This window comes from Silurus meridionalis, chromosome 4 (assembly GCF_014805685.1).
Source record: "Silurus meridionalis isolate SWU-2019-XX chromosome 4, ASM1480568v1, whole genome shotgun sequence".
NCBI classification, from domain to species: Eukaryota; Metazoa; Chordata; class Actinopteri; order Siluriformes; family Siluridae; genus Silurus; species Silurus meridionalis.
In genome coordinates this window covers 4,575,180-4,597,246 of record NC_060887.1, presented here as the reverse complement: position 1 = coordinate 4,597,246, position 22,067 = coordinate 4,575,180, and the positions used below count along the sequence as shown (strand labels likewise).

Sequence of the window (22,067 nt, the reverse complement as noted above, 5' to 3'; positions counted from 1 at the left end):
GGCGGGTTCATCTAATACACAAACGCCAAGTGTTCAGGGGAAGCAAATAAAAGCAAGACTGCTTCTATGCTAGAAGAACGTGAGTTGTTTTGAACTTCTCAGCAAACCGGTTCATTCTCCTGCTCTACTGCAACTGCGAATGTATGTAAAAGTGCAAACAGTGACCAAGAAGCTTTTCCCTGTGGTAGTTTCTGTAGTGTAGTGGTCATCACGTTCACCTCACACGTGAAAGGTCCCTGGTTCTACACCAGGCAGAAACAAGGTTGTGATTTTGAAGCTAGTGTTACATTCTTAGGCCTGTAAACTGTGTTACTCGACAGCATTAGAGAAATGTAGAAAACTTTCTTTTATATTGTTTCTGTAGTGTAGTGCTTTAAGTGTTATTGCTGCTGTTTGAACTACAAAAATGTTCAAACAAGTTAAATGTTCTTTATTTTAAAATATGCAAATGCAGTTATAGGAAAATAAACTATTTTTCTATTTTAATAAAATCTGAATTCAATAAATTCCTGGAAAAAATGACTTTGACTTATTTTACACAGAACTGTGCAGTAAAGCTGAAACTCTACATCTTCAAACTGCATCATGTAACTGAAAAAAAGGAAAACTTTACAGAAGTGTTTGATTTATAAAATGCTAGCTAGTGATGTACATGCAGCCCTTTTACATCATTAGAATTCACAATTACTGTAGGAAAATTATAATCTAAGAAACTCCTGGAACTAACAAGCAAAAAATGAACAGGAACTTTAACAAATCTTGTTTAGTAAAACTCCAAATTGTTAAAAACTTTTCACTGACATTCAGAAGTGTAACAATTGTTACAACAACAAAAACATCTGTAGAGTCTGTAACACACCTTTATCACATTGTCCACAACAAGAGGAGCACTAGATCCACTCATGGTCAGCAATGTCTGAGATGAGAGTGAGGACTCTGGGATTGACTCAACACTTTTTTCTTCTTGGATTCAACCTCTGTGCCTCTCAGGATTTATGGAAAAGAAACACCTTTATGGGAAAAATAGAGTGAGAGAAAGATTGAGAAAATGAACAACCTGAGATGGATATCAAATTGATACATTTGATAAATCCAAAAAAGGTGTACATAAAAACAGAATATTAGCATTGGAGAAACTCCAGTGTTGATCGTAGCTCCACTGGGTAGTGTATGTTAAAGCAGTTATAACTCCCAAACATCAGGCAGATGGCGGAGGTGAAGGTTGTGATGTGGTCGTTGACAATCTTCTTGTCGATGCTCAACATGAATGTCTCAGCAATGAAGCAGGAGGAACCTGGGAATAATAATAAAATATAATATTCAAACGTTTAATAACAGGGGCTTCAATGTCAGTTATATATATAATGCAGATACTTGAAACAAATTGGAGGATGAACGCTGCCAATATTGGTAGTAAACAAATAAAAAATGGCTTGATAAAGTAATTAATGTGCCAAATAAAAATATTACATAAAAAGGAAAGTAATTATTAAACAATAAGATTGGAAATAAAAGGACAAATTTTATAATAGTGCTAATTTTAAATTAAAACTGAAAATGATAAATATTGATCTATGTCCATGTATAATAAAATAAGTTGGTAAAGTTTCTTTTTTGGATGCTGTATTTGGCACAATAATTAATCAAGCCATGTATTTAGTTATTTTTTATTACCAATTAAGGCAGGATCCATCTTCAATAGTTACATCCATTATAGGATGAATCATCTTACTGGCTGAGCTTCTGAGCTTGTGTTAGCCAGTGTTTCAGTACGTAAGCTAGCGAATGTGTGTGAGAATAAATAAATTACTAAATGTATTGAAAGCCCTCTGGACTACATAAATTGTGATACAAATTGTGGGAAATAATATAACAAAACTAAACAAGCCACGAGTACAATAACATTGCAGTTACATCAGAAAAAACAGTTGAATTTTGGGCAAGCATCCAGAAACTAGAAGATAAAGACGATATGAAAGTATTAAACATTGAGTAATGCTTTTTCTGTTTTGCTAAATTACACACTGTATAGATGCATTTGCAGACATTAAGGTTACATAAAATAGTAAAAACTAAATGCAATTTGTCTAACAGACACATTTTTGAAACAGTCTATTGCATAATAACAACATTTATTTATTCAGGAAATAATGATGATATCATCATCATTAGACTCATAAAAAGTTATATTCTAACCTTAACACAAGTGTGCCATTGGGTGGTGTGGTGACATTGTTTTATACTCACTATTTTGGGTCCAGGCAGCAGCCAGTCTTTGTGCTTGTATGGGCTTTAACACTGGCAGCAAATCGTTTTCTGTGATGTTCTTTAAATCATCTGTGCTTGCCGCACCAAGTGTTTTTAAAGTATCTTCAACGGACTTAACAAGTTGATCAGGAAGGTGAAGCACTCCTGCTATCACATCCCTATGTTCTTTAGCAGCTGTGATTCAGCCATATCTGTGAAGACACACACAAAGAGTTTGGTCTCTGGTCCAATGAAATGAAGGCATTCAGTCTGACAAGATGCTGTGCTTCAGTGGAATAATCTGGTAACCATTTTTCACATAAGATGACAATGGCCACAAGTCAATCAGTTCACTGATGAGTCTGCACTCTGTCTTTTTTTACTGAGTACATGTGGTAGTAAGAAATAAATTCAGCATCATAAACTCTCATGAGAAAATGAAGAGCTGAATCATCCTTAACAAAAATCAGCAGAAGTTCACCAAACTCCACTGACTCATCATACTTCATGACAAAAAACTGGCCCTTCCTGTAAGCAAGGCCATTGTACTGAACATCAACTGGAATCTTTGTATTTCTTTCAGTAAAACCAAAATGTAGGACTGCGTCTTTAACTTGCTCACTGTAAAGCTCCAAGTAAAATGCTGAGCCATCAGGAGGACTGACTGACCCAGCAGAAAGGAAGACCTGGAACATTTGATGTCTCTCTGAAAGAGTCAAGCACAGGTTTTTGACATTTTTTAGATGCCTTGTGCATCTTTTGAAGTAACTGTGTTTGCTCTCAAAGCGCATCGTCCAAAGCCTGATGAGAGCCAAATTTTAGGATCAGCCCTGGATAATGTCATAAGTAATGGTGTTTAGGTTTTAAGTTGGTATTAGGAAACAATGCCTTTCTGGTTTCCAAATATTCTTGGATGAGAGCATCCAGATAAGTAACCTGGGCCTTGGAAATTTGCTGAGCACAAATTAATTCAACATTGTTCTTGAGCTGCAACGGTAACTGCCAGACATCATCTTGAGGGTTCTGCACTTTGTCCATTAAGTTTCAAAGTTTTTGGACTGACCTCACAAGGCTTGGATAAAGTATCTGTTCCTTTGTATTTAAATTGCTTGATGCGTCTGTTCAGAACTGTGTAAGTGAACCATTTATTTGTGCAGATGAAATATTTGAGGTAAAGAGCGAGATAATATGAGAGGACACCATCAAAAATGTCATGACCAAGACATGGGGGCATGCCAGGTGTACAAACATCAAAGTTTTGTAAAGAATTAAACACAGACCTGAACTTTATCCACTGTACTTCTGAAACGTCTTCTCTTTCCAGCTGTTCTGTGGCAGATCTATAGGTTTCTGGAGTCCTCTGAACTCCTCCCAGACTGCTGGATCAGCACTCTGAAATTCAGTTTGAGTTAACAGACAATATCTGCATAAGTACACTGATGAACTAAAATTTTCTGTAAACCCCCAATACAATGAGAGCCCAGGTTGTCTCCAGCAATGCAGTAGAGAGCTCCCATCACAACAGTTTTGTCTGCCATCGTTATGCCATTCTCCTCTAGTACTTTCAAATCATTCAGGAGTTCTGAAAAAACTTTGTCCTGGCCAAATTCCTTAAAATTCAAGTCAAGCGTTTTGTACAACAGACATTGTCTCAAAGCAGCTTTACAGAAAACAACAGTCAAGGTGAATGGTGTGTGTTTATCCCTGATGAGCAGCCGTGGTGACTGTGGCAAGGAAAAACTCCCTTAGATGTTATGAGGAAGAAACCTTGAGAGGAACCAGACTCAAAAGGGGAACCCATCCTCATTTGGGTGACATCAAGAGTTTGATCATAAATCTTTCAACAATACAGAACACTGGAGAGAGAATTAACATGAGCACTGGAGTGTGTGATTATAAGTAAATGTTCTTTCTACAGTCTTATACAGTCTTTATGGTTATAAAACTAGGAGCTACTGAGCAACTCATAAAATAGCTCAACATTTGTGATCATCACAGATCCAAAACACCAGCTTCTCCATGCCAGAGCCTTTAAACTCTCCAGAAGGTCCAATGTCAAAACTCCACACATGATGTGGGATTCAATTGGCACTGGTACGTCTCTAGATGGTTCGGGATGTTTGCGAGTTCGGCATCAACTTCTTTAAAGGTCCATAATCTTCATGAGGTGGGCCGTGACTGGAGCTGGCCAAACCTCAGGGTGTCTCGGGATGGGGAGAGAAAGAGAAGCAGTGGAGAGGAATTAGCGTAGCTGCTGTTCATGATATTAACAGCACAAGTTGATAATGTGCATGTGATCAGATGTTCTGGAGCACAAGGTTATGATGTGATGTGTGTTATGTGTAGGCATTGCTAAAAAGATATGTTTTTAATCTGCACTTAAACTGGGAGAGTGTGTCTGAGCCCCGAACACTGTGAGGAAGACTGATCCAGAGTTTAGGAGCTAAATGTGAGAATGATCTACCGCCTTTAGTGGACTTTGCTATTCTAGGAACTACTAGAAGTCCAGAGTTTTGAGATCTCAGGGAGCGTGACGGATTGTATCATGTTAAAAGACTGGTTAGATACATGAAAGCCAAACCATTTAGTGCTTTATAAGTAAGAAGTAGTAGTTTGTAGTCTATTCGAAACTTAACAGGAAGCCAGTGTAGGGACGATAAGATTGGGGTTATATGATCATATTTCTTGACCTTGTAAGAACTCTTGCTGCTGCATTCTGAACTAACTGAAGCTTGTTTATTAATGATGCAGGACATCCACCTAGTAATACATTACAGTAGTCTATTCTGAAGGTCATGAACGCATGGATGAGCTTCTCTGCATCAGATATAGATGACATGTTTCTTAGCTTAGAAATATTTCTAAGATGAAAGAAGGCTGTTTTTGTAACTTGGTTGATATGATTATTAAAAGACAAGTTGCTGTCTAAAATAACTCCCAGGTCTTTTACCATGAAACTGGTAGTTACAGAACATCCGTCTTAATGCAGGTTGAGATGCTGGAGCTTCTATATACTGGTTTTTGGGCCAATAAGCAAATCGCCGTCTTATCAAATTTAATAGTAGAAAGTTATGGGTCATCCAATCTCTTATTTCTTTAACACACTCAGTTATGCGAGTTAATTGAGCTGTATCGCCTGGTTTAGATGAGATATATAGCTGGGTATCATCAGCATAACAGTGGAAGCTAATTCCATGCCTTCTAATAATATTTCCTAAGTGAAGCATGTATATTGTTAAGAGCAGGGTCCTAGAACTGAACCTTGTGGCACGCCATAATTAACTAGCATTTACCTGGATAGTTCTCCATTTAAGTATACGAAATGGTAACGATTGGACAGGTAGGATTTAAACCAGGTTAATGCCTGTCCCTGAATGCGGATGTAATTCTGTAAGCGATCTAGGAGGAGATCATGATCTATAGTGTCGAATGCTGCACTAAGATCTAGTAAAACTAACAGCGAGATGAAGCCTTGGTCTGAAGCTAAAAACAGGTCATTAGTGATTTTAACTAGGGCAGGTATGTGCATATGTCTGCTATGATGGGGCCTAAAACCTGACTGAAATTCTTTTTCTTGTAAGTGGGAACATAACTGGGCAGCGACAATCTTTTCTAAAATCTTAGACATAAATGGGAGATTTGAAATGGGTCTGTAATTCGATAGCGTGTTTGGATCCAAATGAGGTTTCTTAATGAGGGGCTTAATAACTGCTAACTTGATTTAGGGACGTGACCTAAAGATATTGAGGAGTTAATAATATTGAGAAGAGGCTCACCAGCTGTATATAACACTTTCTTCAATAGATCAGTAGGAATTGGATCTAACTGACATGTTGTTAATTTAGCTTTGGTAATAACATTATATAGCTCTTCCTGTCCTGTACATGTAAAACAGTGTAGATGTGGAGTTGTAGGTGAGATTGTGTCAGGAGATGCTGTCAGAGGTTGGACCGCCACAATTGTTTTCTAATACTATAATTTTTCAGTGAAGAAATTAATAAAGTCCTCACTACTAAACATTTTTCAGATCCCTGATTTGTAGTTAATTTAGCTACTGTACTGAAAAGGAACCTAGGATTGTTTTTGTTGTTTTCTATGAGTTCGCTCAGGTGTTCAGCTCTAGCAGCTTTTAGCGCCTGTCTGTAGCTTCGGGTGCAAGTGATCTAATGTTTAAAAAACCAAACTTTAGAACTTTTTGGTGTTTGCTTATCTGGCATTTTTCAGTTTTAACTGCAATAAGATTATTTCTGGATCTTGTGTATTTAATTCTTGGTTTTACTACACGAGGAATAGATACGGTTTCTATAAACTGGGCTGTGTGTGAACTTGTAACTATTTGGTTTGTTCTATAAATATATAGTCAATATAAATTTCCTGATGTCTTACCAGTCAGATGTTGTGAAGTATCCTAGAGATGTTATCTGATAGCACTGCTGCTCCAACTCTGCTGGGGTGCAGGCCATCAGGCGGAAGAACCTCGGACGCTCCCAGAAACAGTTCCAGTTATTAATAAAGAAAAGTTTGTGCTCTAGACACCATGACTGTAACCATTCATTTAGTGCAAAGAGTCTACTAAACTTCTCAGCCCCTCGCTGGTAAGTGGGAAGAGGTCCTGACACTATGATCCTCGTTGTGGGTGATGTGCTGCTTACCGTCTCCACCAGGATCCTGAAATCCCTCCTTAAGATCTCAGTTTGCCTCAGCCGGGTGTCGTTCGTTCCAGCATGGAGAACAACCGCTGCGAAGTTCTCGTTCAGGATCGCGGGTACCTGCGCAGCGACATCGAGAACACGAGCACCAGGAAAACAGCGAGTGTGCACCTTCCCTTTGTCTCCGATAGCGCAGACATGCCGGACGATGGAATCTCCAAGAATCACAGTATGGCATTCCGTCTCGCGGAGAGGGGTGAAGCGGTTCTCGGTCTTGACCGGGGCTTGGCTCATGTCTTCCGCTGCTGCAGCATCCAGGGTCCGTGGTGCACCAGTGCAGTGAACGATACCGGGCGGGCGCGTTGTAGGTGCGCTGGACCTGGGCAGAGAAACACGCGGAGTTGAGGTGCTGGGGCGTTAGATTCAACCCGAATTTACCTGGGACGAGTGAGCGTCCGCCGGGATGTTTCCAGCGCCGCTTTCCGCTCTCGCAGCTGGGCATGCTTTGCCTGTTTCTCCAAAGCCTCCATCTTCAGCTCCACCGTTTGCAACTCAAACAAGCAGATAGAGTTAAGATTCAAAGATGTGATAAAGTGAGAGGAATGAATATAGTCAACACTAGTGATAGTCGAGTTAACTAACTACAGGCACAAGACAGGAAGACAAAAACTATTTAGGATTATTAAAGAGGAAAAAGGAGATAAATAGTAAAGTTTGTTTAAAAACACAGTCAAACACAGGAAGCTACGTCACAGGAAGCCTGCAAGCAGAGAGTCTCCTTTCCACGTCATGACCTGCCCCATCCTGCTGCCACCTAAAAGATAAATAACTAACAACAATCTGCACTTACTTTATCTTTAATAAGAGTTTACAGTAAATACATTTACAAATAAATACATAAATACAATATATAAATAGTAATAAATTGGCAATTCACACAACAAACAAATTAAATACATTTTTCAGTACACACACACACTCACACACACACACACACACACACACACACACACACACACACACACACACACACACACACACACACACACACACACACACACACACACACACACACACACACACACACACACACACACACACAGCTGCATTAATACATTTAAATCACTATCTCTAATCACACTTAATTCCTCCAGGATTAATTACAGGTTGGGTGACCTCTAACCTCTCGTGTGGTGCTGATGTTCCTCCTCAGAAGTCCGTCTGCTGTCTGAAGTCTCAGCTCCACCCTCTTCAGGTCATCAGACTTCATCAGGGCTCTCAATTAAACACAACCTATGTTTAGCTACACTTATGATACCAGGACGAGAAAAAACCCCTCTGAAGATGTTCTTCTTAAAGGCAGCATTTGTGCTGGTTTAGAAATAAAACTGCATCAAGTCTACCCAACCAACACACTGCTTTTACACCACAAACACAAACACTTTTCTCTTTTCTGATCAGACGAGCTGCCATTTGAGTTCACTGACAATGTTCTTATTCTAACAAATGAAATTATCACAGTATGATTTTTAACCCATATTGATTATTGCACATTTTCAAAAGCCCTCTGTAACAACCAGCCAAAAATATGCCGAGCTAAGCGATTAGATCAGACATAAACAATAATATTTCAAATCAATTTTCAAGTGAAATGATTTCATAAAATAACTATGCTGTCACTTTTACTCAGCTCTTCTATTATTATTACTCAAGTAGTAGAAAATCTACTGCCCACTGGATCCTGTTTGGTCCAGATCTTCCAGTGGAGTCTAAATCTAGTGTGCAGCCAACAGCTCACCTGCTCAGTAATGAAGTTGTTCCCATCCACGGTTTCAGGAAGAAAATCAGCCCAGCTCAGTTTAGAGTCCCTCCATAAGGCCTCCACTTCCTTTTGGCTCTAAAGTGAAGAAAAACACAGCAATGACTTGAACAAAAAAGAAACTTTTGTCACCATTTGTTTGCAGAGAAGCTGCAATATTTCTGCAAATAATATGCCGGCTCTTGCCACAGGAAGTAGTGGTTTGCTAAATTCACTGGAATTCACAAGAAATCAACAATATAAAACAAACACCAACTTCCTTTCCAGCAAAAAATGTATATGTAAAGTCTCAAATGTAACTGTAAATACATGAATAATTCTCTCAAAGAGATTCCTCCTTCCCGAAGCACAGGATTAACGAGCTCCGCTATGTACTGCCATACATAAGGAATGTCAATCGCCATATCATCTGCTATCTCGAGGGTTTCTGAGAACCTGTGTAAACAAGGAGAGGTAAGAAAATGGGGGAAAAGAGAGCAAAAAAAACACAGACAAAAGTCTTATTAAAGGATTCTGATTCTCTTATAAAATTCTCTGAAAATGACCAAATGTAAAAGCAAGCGTATTCATAATAATGCTAACAATAACCCCATTGGGTGTAAATATGTCATCAAGCTGTGGACATCTCATGACGCAGACAGTAGTGTCTCTGGCGCCAGTGGGAGACGGAGCTGTGTGGTGCAGGAATGTCACTCACCCTTTAAAAAACTGAGATGTGGAGAGGATCCCAGCCTGCAGCAGCTGATGGAACAGATGACCCACGTGGTCACGTGTGATCTGGTTTTGCTCCAGCGTGGTCCAGGTCACTGCATGAGATCATTACTTTGTAATCATTTATGTGTAGAAACTCCTCAATAATGGATTTAGAGCGTTTCTCCATTTCCTCCTCTGATAGCGCAGGCTTGTTTGTAGTCGAGTCTGGCACTGCGTCGAGTTTTACTGAAACACAAGAGACATGATGTGTCATGACTAAAAATGCTCATGCTTTAAACTGAATTTAGTTTCAAGAACAACACCTACAATCACAACTCGCTTTGAATTTTTTCACAACATGAACACAGGAGAGAGCTGAAAAAGAACACAGACTACATTCACTACAGACTCACCTGATGCTCCGGATGTGGCTCTAGCGCTAGTTTCTCCATCGCAGCCGTTCTTCCAGTTCAGCCGTCGTCCCCCGAAATTCGATCCCAAATAAATCTTATCATCAAGTACTTCAGGAAACATGTTTAATTGAAGATATTTACAGCTGTCAGACGTGACAAGTTGTAAAAAGCAGATATTTCTTTACTGGCGTTTCATAAACATTTCATCGGTTACACTTGGAACAGCTGTTAAAATATTAAACAACAGGAAGCACACTTTTTATGTAATGTAGCTCTAGCAATTTCTCCAAGCCTCTTTGTATTGGTCTATAAATAATAAGCAAGTGCTCTGTTAACATGTGCTCAGTTAAAGATTACAGGCTTTAACATGAAACTTTTACAAAGCCGAGTATTACATAAGCAGCAGCAAAAGCTTACTAAACCACACACACACTTTAATATCACTACTAATATCATTTACTGCGAGGCCTAAATCAAAAGGTAGAGACTTAATGCATATTCAATATGCTACATTAAAGGTATAATAGTGTACAACTTTGCAGGATGGTAATTAGAACAATCCCGAACAATGAAAATGCTCTACAATGGCGTCTTTGGTTGTTTACCTTGGCCTTCTTAAAGTCCATCTCTTAGCCGGCGGTGGTGAGGAGAATAGAGAGGCACTCGAGACTTTCCTCGTCATTTTGTTTCAGCAGTTTTACCACGCACTTATGAATGATGGACTCGGTCAACATCCACAACTTAAACAGCTCCCCGATGAACTTGACGTTACCCCTGTTTTTCTGCGAGCTTTGTTATTTGCCTCCTCCAGCACATCCTGAAGCCTCTCACAGTCAATCATCATAAAAACTAAAAATCTGTGCAATTAAAAAAATACAAATATTACACATGAAGATACCATAGAAATTTTACAGAAGGACGGGTTCAAGCCTGATAACAGATTATCCACTTGAAGCTTCATTTGCAAATTCAGTAGATTTTGATTTTATTCTGTGGGGAAAATGAAGAGAAAGCCCTCTTGAGAGAAACGATGCTTACTGAAACAGCTGCTTCCAGTTCCTGCTGGAATATTTGAGATATTTGAGTCTCTGGAGCTGAGACCCTGTGGGTCCGGTGGCAACTTATTTTGGTTACACTGTAAAAGCAGAGAGTGAAGCAATGATCTGTGAAACAATATTCCTTATTTGGTTTTAAAGTTAAAATAAAGCCCACATGTCAGGAGGCTTACCTTGTGTAGCACCACATCAGGTATGGATGGAAGCCCCTCTGGCTTCTGCATACAATCAGGCATGAACTGGATGCTCAAAAGAAAGTCTCTACTATATTGTGTCCTCTTATTCTCCATCTCTGGCTCTGAGGAAGGAACGAGCAAAAGCAGACATGAAAAGTAGTGAAAACATGATGAAGTGTGCGAGTCAGAAGAAGTAGGTCTCACTGTGCATGGTGGTGTTGTTGGGCTCTTCGACAGGTGAAAGGACCCCATCGTTGCTTTCATCCTCAGAGCTGGGCTCAGGTTCGTTCTTGGCTCGGCTTCCTGCGCTCGATCTCATCTGCTGGTGTTTCTGCTGAAGCCAGATGCTCCACAATCACAGGAGACACACTGGAATTCTCGACTGTGGTTGAGACTGGCTCAAGGTCAAAGTCAGACTGCTGGAAAGCGAGCTCTGGCTTATCCTAACACACAAACACACCCAATTAATAATAAAACACCAGGATTACTGTGAATTTGTAGTGTAAATGTAGGTTTCACACATTCACCGAAGTGAACGACAGCATTTATATCTTTATATATAGTTATTTAAAGAAACACTCCAGTGTTGCACCTCAGTTTATATCTACAGGATTTGTAGTCCATGTGCAATAACTACAACCAAGAGCTAACATGCCTCCTAGTTTATTGAGACGAGCAGAAAACTTTACTCATGACTCGATTACAATGAAAGTCAAAGGGCAGTTGTGGGAAAAAGGAAGGATTATGTGAGATTTTTATACGCCATTACCAAAAGATAATATTGCATATTGAAATTTAAAGATGTGTAATTCTATTATTTGTAGAAAACGTATTTAAAAAGTACGAGTCTTATTTCTAAAAGTACGGATTTGTTCTTTCAGGCTACTTTTGTAGTCAACCGCGTTTAACATGCACAACAGTTTAACAATTTGCGAAACGTCTTAATTAAAACATGTTGGAAAATGCTGGACTACACGTTTAATTTAGTCACATTGTAAAAGATTTTGACCAGTTAAAATCCAGTGCAGGGACAGCGACGAGCCCTAAACTCACCTCTCTGAGCGATTGGGAGTCGTCAGGACGAGGAGCCGTGTCTGTTTCGGCTCATCGATGGTGAATAGAGCAGAAGCTGGAACCTCTGGGGGCACGTGCACAGGCTCTGTTTTATCTGGCTTTGGTGTGACGGCTTGTGCAGGACCGGGCTCAGCTGAAGAGGTAGACTTTTCAGCGTCATCTAATGCAGCTGATTTTACTGAATAACTCTCAAGCTGTTCATCTGTAGACAACAGAGACAGTAGCAATTAAATCACAGACTAGACGAGTCAAAAATCTAAAAAAAATTTATAATTGAGGCTCATATACTCAGTAAATGAACCAGTACTGAAACAAAGAGTAAGCACACGCACCGTTTTCCTCTTCCTCTTGGTAGATGGATGTTGCTGCAGTGGAGGGACCATTGGGAATGGAGTCTGGTTGTACACGGCCTGATCATTATAGTAGAACATCCCTGCAGCAGACACTAATAAGAACAGGATCAGTTTCAATTAAAGACCAACATGTAAGCTGTGAGGATCATAACATCCTACAAGAAAACCAGGCTTTTTGTAAGGATGACTGGAAAGGCATGATGAACTTACCATTTGTTGGGGTAGTAGGTTCAGGGAGTAGAGTGTAGCATGTATTGAATCCTGTGGGATGGACTGAGTACTGCTGAGGAGGCACCACATGTACTGGAGCACTGTAATAATACTGTAACACAAACAACATATACGTTTGGCATAAAAATCACAAAAATGCTAAAGCTATTTGAAGGTTAACGTAAACAGTATTTGAAACCTGCAGCTATAAAAGGACACACAGGGACAAATTCAAAGCACCAGGGTACACACATGACCCCTGACCTTTCCCACAACTACATCGAACAACCTCCAAGTCTCTACCTTGTCCCTGTGTGCCTCATTACATATAGCACAGTTAGGTATGATAATGTAGGTGAAGTAATGTGGGTGAGAGAAACTCAGGCAATGCAGGAGGGAAAGACAGGACAGAGTGAGGGAGGAAGTGCAGGCCAGACAGGGGTGGGATTTTAAAGTCAGTCTAGGAAAGGTAGGTAGAACGTATTTCCTGATTAGCACACATTAGCATACAGATATCATTTTGGTCCAAACTCAGTAATGATTTTGTTTAAATAGAATTCATAGAGTAAGTAGTTTGATTGATTTGTATAATTCTGATATACTTCATGAATAACCTTCACTCTGTTTAATCAAATCAGAGCCGTGGCCTTTTAGAGCGGTTGCCAGTTGCGCTCATACTCCTCTATATGGACATTTTACAATCTGATTTTAGTAGTCAGTTATGTTTTATAGATCGTTCTGAACCATAATCAGGTCCCCAATAATATCACAGATTGGATACCACTTTTCATTCATTCCTCTTCATTTAGTTCCCTTAAAGACAGAGTAAGTGATCAAGGGGTTTACAAAATGAGCCGTTTGGCTGCCGTAAGTAAAATCTAAATGAACAGTGTGTTTAGGTGATGAGGAAGTGATGGGCTTTAGTTTATTCTGTGTGAAAAACAGTGTGTGTTTGAACTGTACATTACCAGCATTTGTTCTTCTGGAGAACTCGCAGTCATGTTCACCACCACAGGAACGTAGGTCACCCAATACTGTTGATTAGAACAACATGAAAATGTCTGTCACTACATTTGACATCATATTTAATGTTCTCTCTGATATTTACATCTCAGCTGCTTTCAGCTTCCTGTGTTTTGTAAAGAAAATTTGTTCATAACTACATTGTCTTGTTAATGAGTGTGTGGTGAAATAAAAGCATTTATTATTTTTTTCTTTAAAAACAAACAAACATTGATATCTGATCGAATATAAAATATAGGTGCTGTCTGGGTCACATTCTAAATGAAACACAAACAGTAAGAATAATTACATCTGGTCTTCCTGCACATAAAAGTCTTTATTTAAACACTTCTTTATCATACAGTACTGTTTAATCTTCCACTTCATTTTAAAAAGTGTTCGATGTCCAGTAGGTGGCAGTAATGTTCTACTAAACTTTAGCTCCCTCTAGCGGTATCACGATGAATTACACTGTACTACACTTTTAAAGGGAATTTTACATCAAATGTTGCTTTTTTTTAATAAGCCAAGTTATAAACAAACATTATCGAATTAACCACTTGAATTACAAATACCACAAATCCCAAATTCTACACAACTATAGAGTCAAATGTTGTTAAAACGTATCATGTGACAAAAAAAATTTAAATGTTACTAAATCACGGATCTCTGGAAACCCAGACATTATTACACTATTTATAACTTTTAGAATAGACTTTAAAAACTGGACCAATATAAAGTTTGTTTACAAACTTTTACTAAACTTAGTTTATTTATATGATCATCACTATTCATTACATCACATTACCTCTGTCTTTGTCCCGCTTTTCTTCTTCTACATTTTTCTTCTTTTATTTAATTTGTATTGTTTTCCAGCACAGTAATGTGATGAATGTAAATACTGTTATGTTTGCATCATTATGCTATAAAACACATATTATACCATTAAGTTCGGAGCATGCGCAGAAAGAACCGGAGACATGACTGCACAGCGTTTTTTACTCGTTTACTCTGCACACTGCAAACACACCCACATGCAGCACGAGAGTGCCCTCTAATGGCTATCAGATATTATTACATTAATGCAATGTTACCAATGTCACTATGACCATTATTAATTTAGGGCTTCAGGAAAGTCTGCAAATTTAACAAAACAATACCACAGACTTAAAATACACTGTATAGAAATAAATACAAAACCAAGAACAACACACATTTTGGAAAGAACAAGACACATTTCTTTGTATCATTGTCTGAATCATTTTAGTAGATTTATAATGAAATGTCAATATAATCTCACCTTCTTTAAGAAGTCTGTAGGCGAAGGCATGAGCTTAATGAAAGTCTCCTCACTGTTCACATAAAGCTACATAACCCCTACAGAGAGACTGCAGGAGTTCATGTCTCATAGACTGTTTCTCTGTAGACTACAGTCTGACCTGTTTACAGCAGCGACGCATTGTAGGATTGAAGGATGAACCACTGTAAACACGAAGAAGACGCACTGTGGGCGTGTCTCCGTTTATTCAGGTCTGTGTCTTTCTGGTTTGAAGGTCGTATCTACTGCGATAGCAACACCTCCAGAAACTCCATGCCTGAGGAGCTAGAAGCTAGAAGCTAACCCGGTGTTATATTCTACATCAGGGGTCACCAACGTGGTGCACCAGTTCGCCCGCAAGGACCACATGAGTCGCCCGTGCCTTTTCTAAAAATAGCTGTATCCTACCTTGTTAAATCATTGTTGATAATTATTGTGAGAAATCATTAACATGATCAGTGTCTTCACATAGATCAGGGGTGTCAAACTCAGTGTCAAATCCGGCCTGCGAGATGATTTTATAAAGAGCTATTATTATTGATATTAATGTCTCGGCAAAATGAAGCGCTGATAACACAAACTACAGATCCCATAATGCAGCGCTTCAGCTGCCTTACCGAACGCTAGACTACCTGGAAACTCCTCTGTCTGTGTGCTCATATCACATGTAAAAGTATTCTTCACGATGTGAGGAGGCAGACAGGGGTTCTCTGGAACAGCTGGAGTAGAGAGATGTTTAATAAATGGAGCAATCTCAGTGGTGAGGAAGAAGAGCTGAAATTGATGATACTGTCGGCGGAGAACGCTCCTAAGAGCTGTCCCAGAACGTCTGTGAGATGGAGCTGAATAAAAGAAACCAACAGAGATACGATGTAAAAGGGTGAAATCACAATGACTAAATATAAAAATGTATATGTTCATGTGGGGACAAAAGTAACAAGATTATAAATTAGGGGTCACAAACCTTTTTGACACCGAGAGCTACTTCTTGGGTACCGACTAATGTGAAGGGCTACCAGTTTGATACACACTTCTGAGATAAAAGATTTGCTCAATTACCTTTAATTATGTTATTATTAATAATTAATGATATTTATCTATATCAGGGTGTCAAACTCAATTGCACAGGGGGCCAAAACTTAAAGCCCACTTTAGGTTGCGGGCCGAACAGGATAAACATTTATTGAACACACTAAAACAATGTTTTTTGAACATAAATATTAATAAAAACAGACATGAAAATTATTCCAGAATAAATAAAATTTAACTTTAAATAACTTAAAATATTTTGCTCTCCATAAAATATATCATCAAAAGATCATTCTGAGAAACCAAGAGCAATTGGAGAAACATGAAGCTCAGCTGAGGCACTTTGAGTTCTGACTATGAGAAACAGCAGAAACAGAAAGCTGAACCTCTACAAGCCCAAAGAGTCGCAGAAAATCTCTGAGGAAACAAAGATTCTTAGGTGAGGGAAGAGAAATGAGGATGGAAACCCGAGAGTGACTGGAGGAAGCTGTACAGCTGTTCAGCAATATGACTTCAGCACTAGAGAAAGAAAACCAGAGAAAGAAAAGAGGAGATCAAGCTGGACATGTCCTACATATAATAAAGTACAAACATATCAGTGATTATTGTAACTGAATATTTTTTATTACTTCAAAATGAATAAATATCTTAAATAAAGTGTGTTTTGTTTATATTATAAAATTATTATTGTACATCATTTAAATTTAACTAAGAATTAAATTTCACATGATAAAATGTTGGAAAAATGACACAAAAGTAAATGATAATAAAATAAAGGTTCTGTTTAAACCCAATTTTACATGAACAGAAGTTAAAGTAATAAAATAAACAGTTATTGAACAGTATTCACAGCATCAGTTTAAATATTAAATCACAATAACACAGAGATTAAATCAGTTTACAATACATGAGTTCTTCATGGGTTCATCTGATGCACACAATACTATAAAGTTTAGTTCCAATGCAGCCTCATAACATCATAGTTCAAGTATAACTTTTAACAACTGCAGTTAGTAGAAAACATCAGAAAGAACTATTTAATAGATTCATTTTAATAATTCAGTCCATTCAGTTTGGTCAATTCAGTTAGAAAAGATTCGGTTCGATGATTTCGACTCTTTAGATTCAGTTCAAGTGACTCGGTTCAAGAGTTCAGTTCGGTCACTTCTATTCAAAACAATGAGGTCGACCGAGTCTGAATCCATAGATAGTTCAAGAAATTTCCTTTCAGCAGTCTCTCAAAAAGAAACCAGCAGGTGATCAGAATGTTCCTACTCTGTTCCTGGGTTAGTTTCAGGGGTTCACCTCAGTCAGCTTCATCCGGTTTGTGTGTAATCTTCCCTCTGTAATCTATACTTGCGTGTACTTATGTGTGTACTTGTGTGTGTGTGTGTGTGTGTGTGTGTGTGTGTGTGTGTGTGTGTGTGTGTGTGTGTGAGAGAGAGAGAGATAGAGAGAAATAGAGAGAGAAATAAAGTGAGTGACATGATGATGTCACAGGCAGAGGGCGGGGCATCTAGGTGTGATGTCACAGTGTGACACGTCTATATAATTCAAAGCGTGCTTTTGTTTCTCATTTGTGAATTTACCAATTGTAAGTAAAGAGACACTAAAATTGACAACCACCAAACAAACAAACAGCAGCAAGAAGCAGCAGCGATTAGCAGCAACTAAAAAAACATTACAACTTCTCTTCTATTGAACATTTCTTCATACAGGTACCTGGTAAGTCGTCTAAATAATTATGGCAGAATATTGTAGATTATTTAGTAGAAGACTCGAAAAGTACAAAGTCATTATTTAGTGACATTAGCATGGGTAACTAGCCGGCTAGCTAATCTTAGCTTTTATAGTTTAACTTTTTATATTAATCCAACAAATGTACCTAATAATTAGTATAGAATCTATTAGATACAATGAAGTAGCTTAATTTAACCTATTTATCCCATATTTTAATCAAACTCATGTAACCTGTTTACTCCAAGTATAATGAACATAATATACTAATAAATAGAGTAGAATAGGGTCAGACTGGGACTACAATTTTAATAATCCTTGCAGCCGTGGCATGTTTTATCTGTTGTGGAATTCCTTGTCATTGTTTAGACAATACGTACAGCTCCCAGTGTATAAAATTACAGGTGAAGAGTCTTCTACAGAAAACATCTCCACAGATATGGATCAAAACATCTATGTGGATTTGGATGGAGGGATTATGGCCCTAGTCAATAAGAAAAAATGACTGTAACAAACGTTTTCTTATAACTAAAAGCACTAAACTCTTTCTACGCTTCAATTCTGATTCTTTGATTATATCGTATATAAATCATGTTGTTGTTGTTTGTATTTTATGCTGTGTGCAGGACCATGGCAGCTGGTGAACATAGGTGGCTTCTGCAAGGTATGCGTCTGCATCAAGGCACATGTTTGTACATCGAAGCATGTGCTGAGGGGTATCGCTTCAACTTTGTCACCTCTAGACCTACCTGCGATGCTTGTTATTTCCTTGTTCTTCAAAAGCACTGCCTGTGGTGCCTGGAGCAGTCCACCTGTCCTTTAGGTGAACGGTGCTATAATTTCTTCCGTAAATGGTTCAGGTTTCCACCAGAAAAGGACGAATTCGTTTGGGAAACTGATGAGGACCCGTTCAGACCGGTGATGGACATTCTGCACCACGCTGACATGTTCTCCCCAGATGGAATGTGGATAGATTCCATCCAGAACTTTGTCTATGATCTTTCTGCAGGACTTAAGCTGATCACCCGTATCGTTCATGTGCGTAGGGCTATTACCCTTGCCCAATCGTTTGGAGTTCCTGCCAGCTCGCTGGGTGCGCCAAGCACTCACAGTTTTCTGTTCACGGAATTCGTCATGCAAAGCACCTTTCTAACGTACTACACCATCATCTTCTGTGGCTATGTTCTATGGACAACTGAACCAGCGAAACATCGTGATTGGAATTCTCGTCCTATCCTTTGTCACAAATTTCACACAATCAGGAAAGACTCAATGGTATTCTCATCGAAATGTCACGGTGGTGTTTTGAGGTTTCATCATGAGGTGTGGTCTGCACTGCAGTCTCACAGTTCTATATCTGCTCTTTTGCCGGACTGGATCAGACGACTATCACCCATTCCAGTAAAAAAAAGGCAAGTGAGTCTGGACATCAAGGACAGGAACTGAAAGCTAAACCTCTCCATGTCCAATAATAATTAATAAAATCAATAAAAATCTAAAATATGAAATCACTTGTTTATTGAAGTGTTCGACATCATTTAAATCCTGATTCTAAATCAGTGTTTCTCAACTGGAAGATGCTTTTAAGATAAATAATTAAACTCCACATGATAAACTTTTGGAAAAAAATGTGACAAAAGTGAAATTGCACAATTATTAAAAGATGAAGTTAAACCATGATTTTTCAAACGCCGTATGACCTCCTCATGGATTCTTGCATCTTGCTTATATCCCTCTTGTGGGGCAGGGGGCTGTGACTCGGGGTCATAATGCTGAGGGGGAGGGAGGTCAGGAGGAGAGGAAACTGGTCCTCAGTCCCACATTGTGCAAAACACCACACACCCTTATAATCTTACACACTGAGCATCTGAGGGGTGAAGCCTCTGTCACCTGTCATATTATAGACTACATCAGGACAATGTTAACAATTTCTACATGTTGTTAAAGTCAACAAGAAGCCAGTCATCACGTCCTGCAGCTGCCTGTAGTCTGTTCCCTACACTGCTATGTGTCAGGATAAAGGAATCATGTGCTGAAGCAGGTCAGTGTGCCACAATGTTTGTGAGGGTCGTGTTAGAGTCACATATGACTTGCACTTTAACAGAAAGCTGTTTATCAGTGTTGGGCAGTAAAACCGATAACGCGTTACTTTTTACAGTAACTAATACTGTAACTTCGTTACCGTTACCGTATGGTGCGTTACCTGTTACTTTTTTAAATGAATTAATTTCGGCTGAAGTGTAGACTACAGCCTAACCAGCTTACAGCAGCGTCGCATTGTAGAATTGGTGGATAAACCACTGTAAACAGGAAGAAGACGCACTGTGGGCGTGTCTCCGTTTATTCAGGTCTGTGCGGCAGTAATGGGGAGTCGAGGCGAGAGCAAGACGAGTTTCTCAAAGTGGAAATATGCTCATTTATTTCACTTTAGTTGAGTATAAAGACAAAAACTTTTAAGTCAAATGTAAGCTGTGTCTTTCTGGTTTGAAGCTCGTATCTACTGCGATAAACAGCAACTCCAATCTGCCGAAGCTCCTCCAGACACTCCATGCCTGAGGAGCTAGAAGCTAGAAGCTAACCCGGTGTTCTGTTCTACATTGTTGATAGTTTTCATACTTCAGCTGTGAAAGGAACATTTTTAAGAGCTCAACACAACAGCTTTTATGATGCAGAAGCCACTTTAGTGTTTGATTGTGAATATATTATTCAGCTTGTTTTGTTATTTATTTCAGAAATGCTTGTGATATATTCAGTTTGTGCTGCTCTGACTTTAATAAAATAGTGTTTAAAATGACTTTGTGTTTAAGTCAGTTTTGTGTTTGTATAAACCATAACACATAAAAGGGCATTAATGGGAACATTAAAGAAGGTTCTTTAAACACTGCTGTTTATTAACATATACAAATTCCTTTTCATACGGAGTCTTTACAGAAATATGAGTGCAGTCAATTGTGTTGATTACATTTGTAAAACTGAACATTGCTGCAAAGTGCATTTTAATTTCAGCCTGTTCTTGCACAGTGAAGGGAAACCTGATGTATCGACTACCCACCTTAATAATAACATCCAAAATGACAGGCATTATGACACTCAGGGGCAGATACCAGACCTATAGCATGAGATTTAATAGAATTAATAATATCTAATGAAGATCTTTGTGAAAAGTTGATTATATATAATATTTATATAAAGTATTTCCCTGTCTGCCATTTCCCACTAGAAACAACCTGTTGTCATTAACCCCAGAGTGGTGAGGACCTGTATTTGGACGGGGATGGCATGGTTCTGGTGTGTTTCCCTCTGTAGTACTGGACCCAATTCAGCACATAGATCCAGGAGCACAGCTGTAGGAATCTAAATCAGCTTATTAGCCAGTCATCATCATGGACAAGAAATCATCATGGTCTCTGGAGACTCTTTTTCTCCTTAATCTTCCATTGGTGTAATCCTCCAGCAGTGCCATCATGCAGCATTACACACTGGAGCCACCACAGCATTTATGATTTATTCCAGCTCATTATGGAAAGATAAAATAAACTGATATTTGGTCCTGTGCCATGAACATAAATGCAATAAAAGCTACAGAAAAGCTCCTGCTTCCCTCTGTAGCAGGTATTTTGTTAGTGTTAAGATGGCAATATCCAAAAAGGGAAATCACGCATCAAGGTAAGTTTTAATGTACTTACTTGTTTGCGGGGATTGTCCCGTATGCCAGCCAATAGGGCTGCATATGTGTTCGTGTCTTGGTTATGCATTAATTGTTTAATGATAATTTCCTTTGGTGGGATGATTTCGTCGCGACATTGGTTTCCTCACCTTAGATGTAAGATGCAAGATTAGAAGATGTTTTTTACGGTTTGTCTAATATAGGCGATATTGTCTGAAGTATCCAAAAGAATCCACGATAATTTTCATATGCCCGAAAAAAATAGATTTATGAAAAATTTATTGTTAAAAAAGTGAGAGAAAAGGAACTAAAGAAAAACGGACATTTTGAAAAGACTTTAAAATTTTTCAAAAGACTTCAATCTTGTTTTGGCTTTATAGTCGAATTTCTTTTCTCCTAACTTACAAAATTTGTGATCCAATTGGAGAGACTGGATTACTCTTTTGTTTGAAGACTACGATCCCCTGGTGCCTTGCGCAGCTGTATTGTCTAAGTGTTATGTGTTGTGTGTACCGTCTGTGTATTAAGTGTTGTGTGTCTGTTCTTTGTTCTGTGTAAAGATTGGATGTATAGGAATTGTGCCGGTTATTGAACTAATCCTTATTTAGATCATTTGGCATTATGG

The 22,067-nt window shown here is 38.7% G+C and overlaps 2 protein-coding genes and 1 non-coding gene across 6 annotated transcripts in view; 1 reads left to right on the top strand and 2 right to left on the bottom strand.

Annotated features, from left to right (window-relative positions):
* The first annotated feature begins 187 nt into the window (after positions 1–187).
* trnav-cac lies at positions 188–260 on the top strand. Its single transcript has one exon. It is a non-coding gene; the product is annotated as a tRNA-Val (tRNA).
* A 630-nt stretch (positions 261–890) lies between these two features.
* Positions 891–22,067, bottom strand: part of LOC124384630 — a 131,925-nt gene continuing 110,748 nt past the window's right edge. Inside the window, exons 4-5 of one of the 2 annotated variants that reach the window (XM_046847641.1) lie at positions 1,108–1,294; positions 891–1,010 (exon numbers count right to left, since the gene is read on the bottom strand). The gene's annotated coding sequence lies outside the window, so the exon portion shown is untranslated. Of the gene's footprint in view, positions 1,295–22,067 lie in introns of both variants that reach the window. The other variant, XM_046847642.1, reaches the window with a different exon arrangement.
* Positions 11,396–15,133, bottom strand: LOC124384652 (eukaryotic translation initiation factor 4 gamma 3-like). 3 transcript variants are annotated; one of them, XM_046847691.1, is made up of 6 exons: positions 14,992–15,133; positions 13,658–13,723; positions 12,690–12,801; positions 12,459–12,571; positions 12,106–12,328; positions 11,396–11,495 (listed from the first exon to the last, which is right to left on the bottom strand). In XM_046847691.1, exons 1-5 carry the CDS (start codon positions 15,019–15,021, stop codon positions 12,302–12,304), a joined length of 348 nt encoding a protein of 115 aa, XP_046703647.1. In that variant the 5' UTR covers positions 15,022–15,133; the 3' UTR covers positions 11,396–11,495; positions 12,106–12,301. The 3 variants fall into 3 exon arrangements, with proteins under 3 accessions (XP_046703647.1, XP_046703646.1, XP_046703648.1); XM_046847690.1 differs by lacking the exon at positions 14,992–15,133 and adding an exon at positions 14,635–14,683; XM_046847692.1 differs by lacking the exon at positions 14,992–15,133 and adding an exon at positions 14,635–14,683 and having other exon boundaries at positions 12,459–12,559.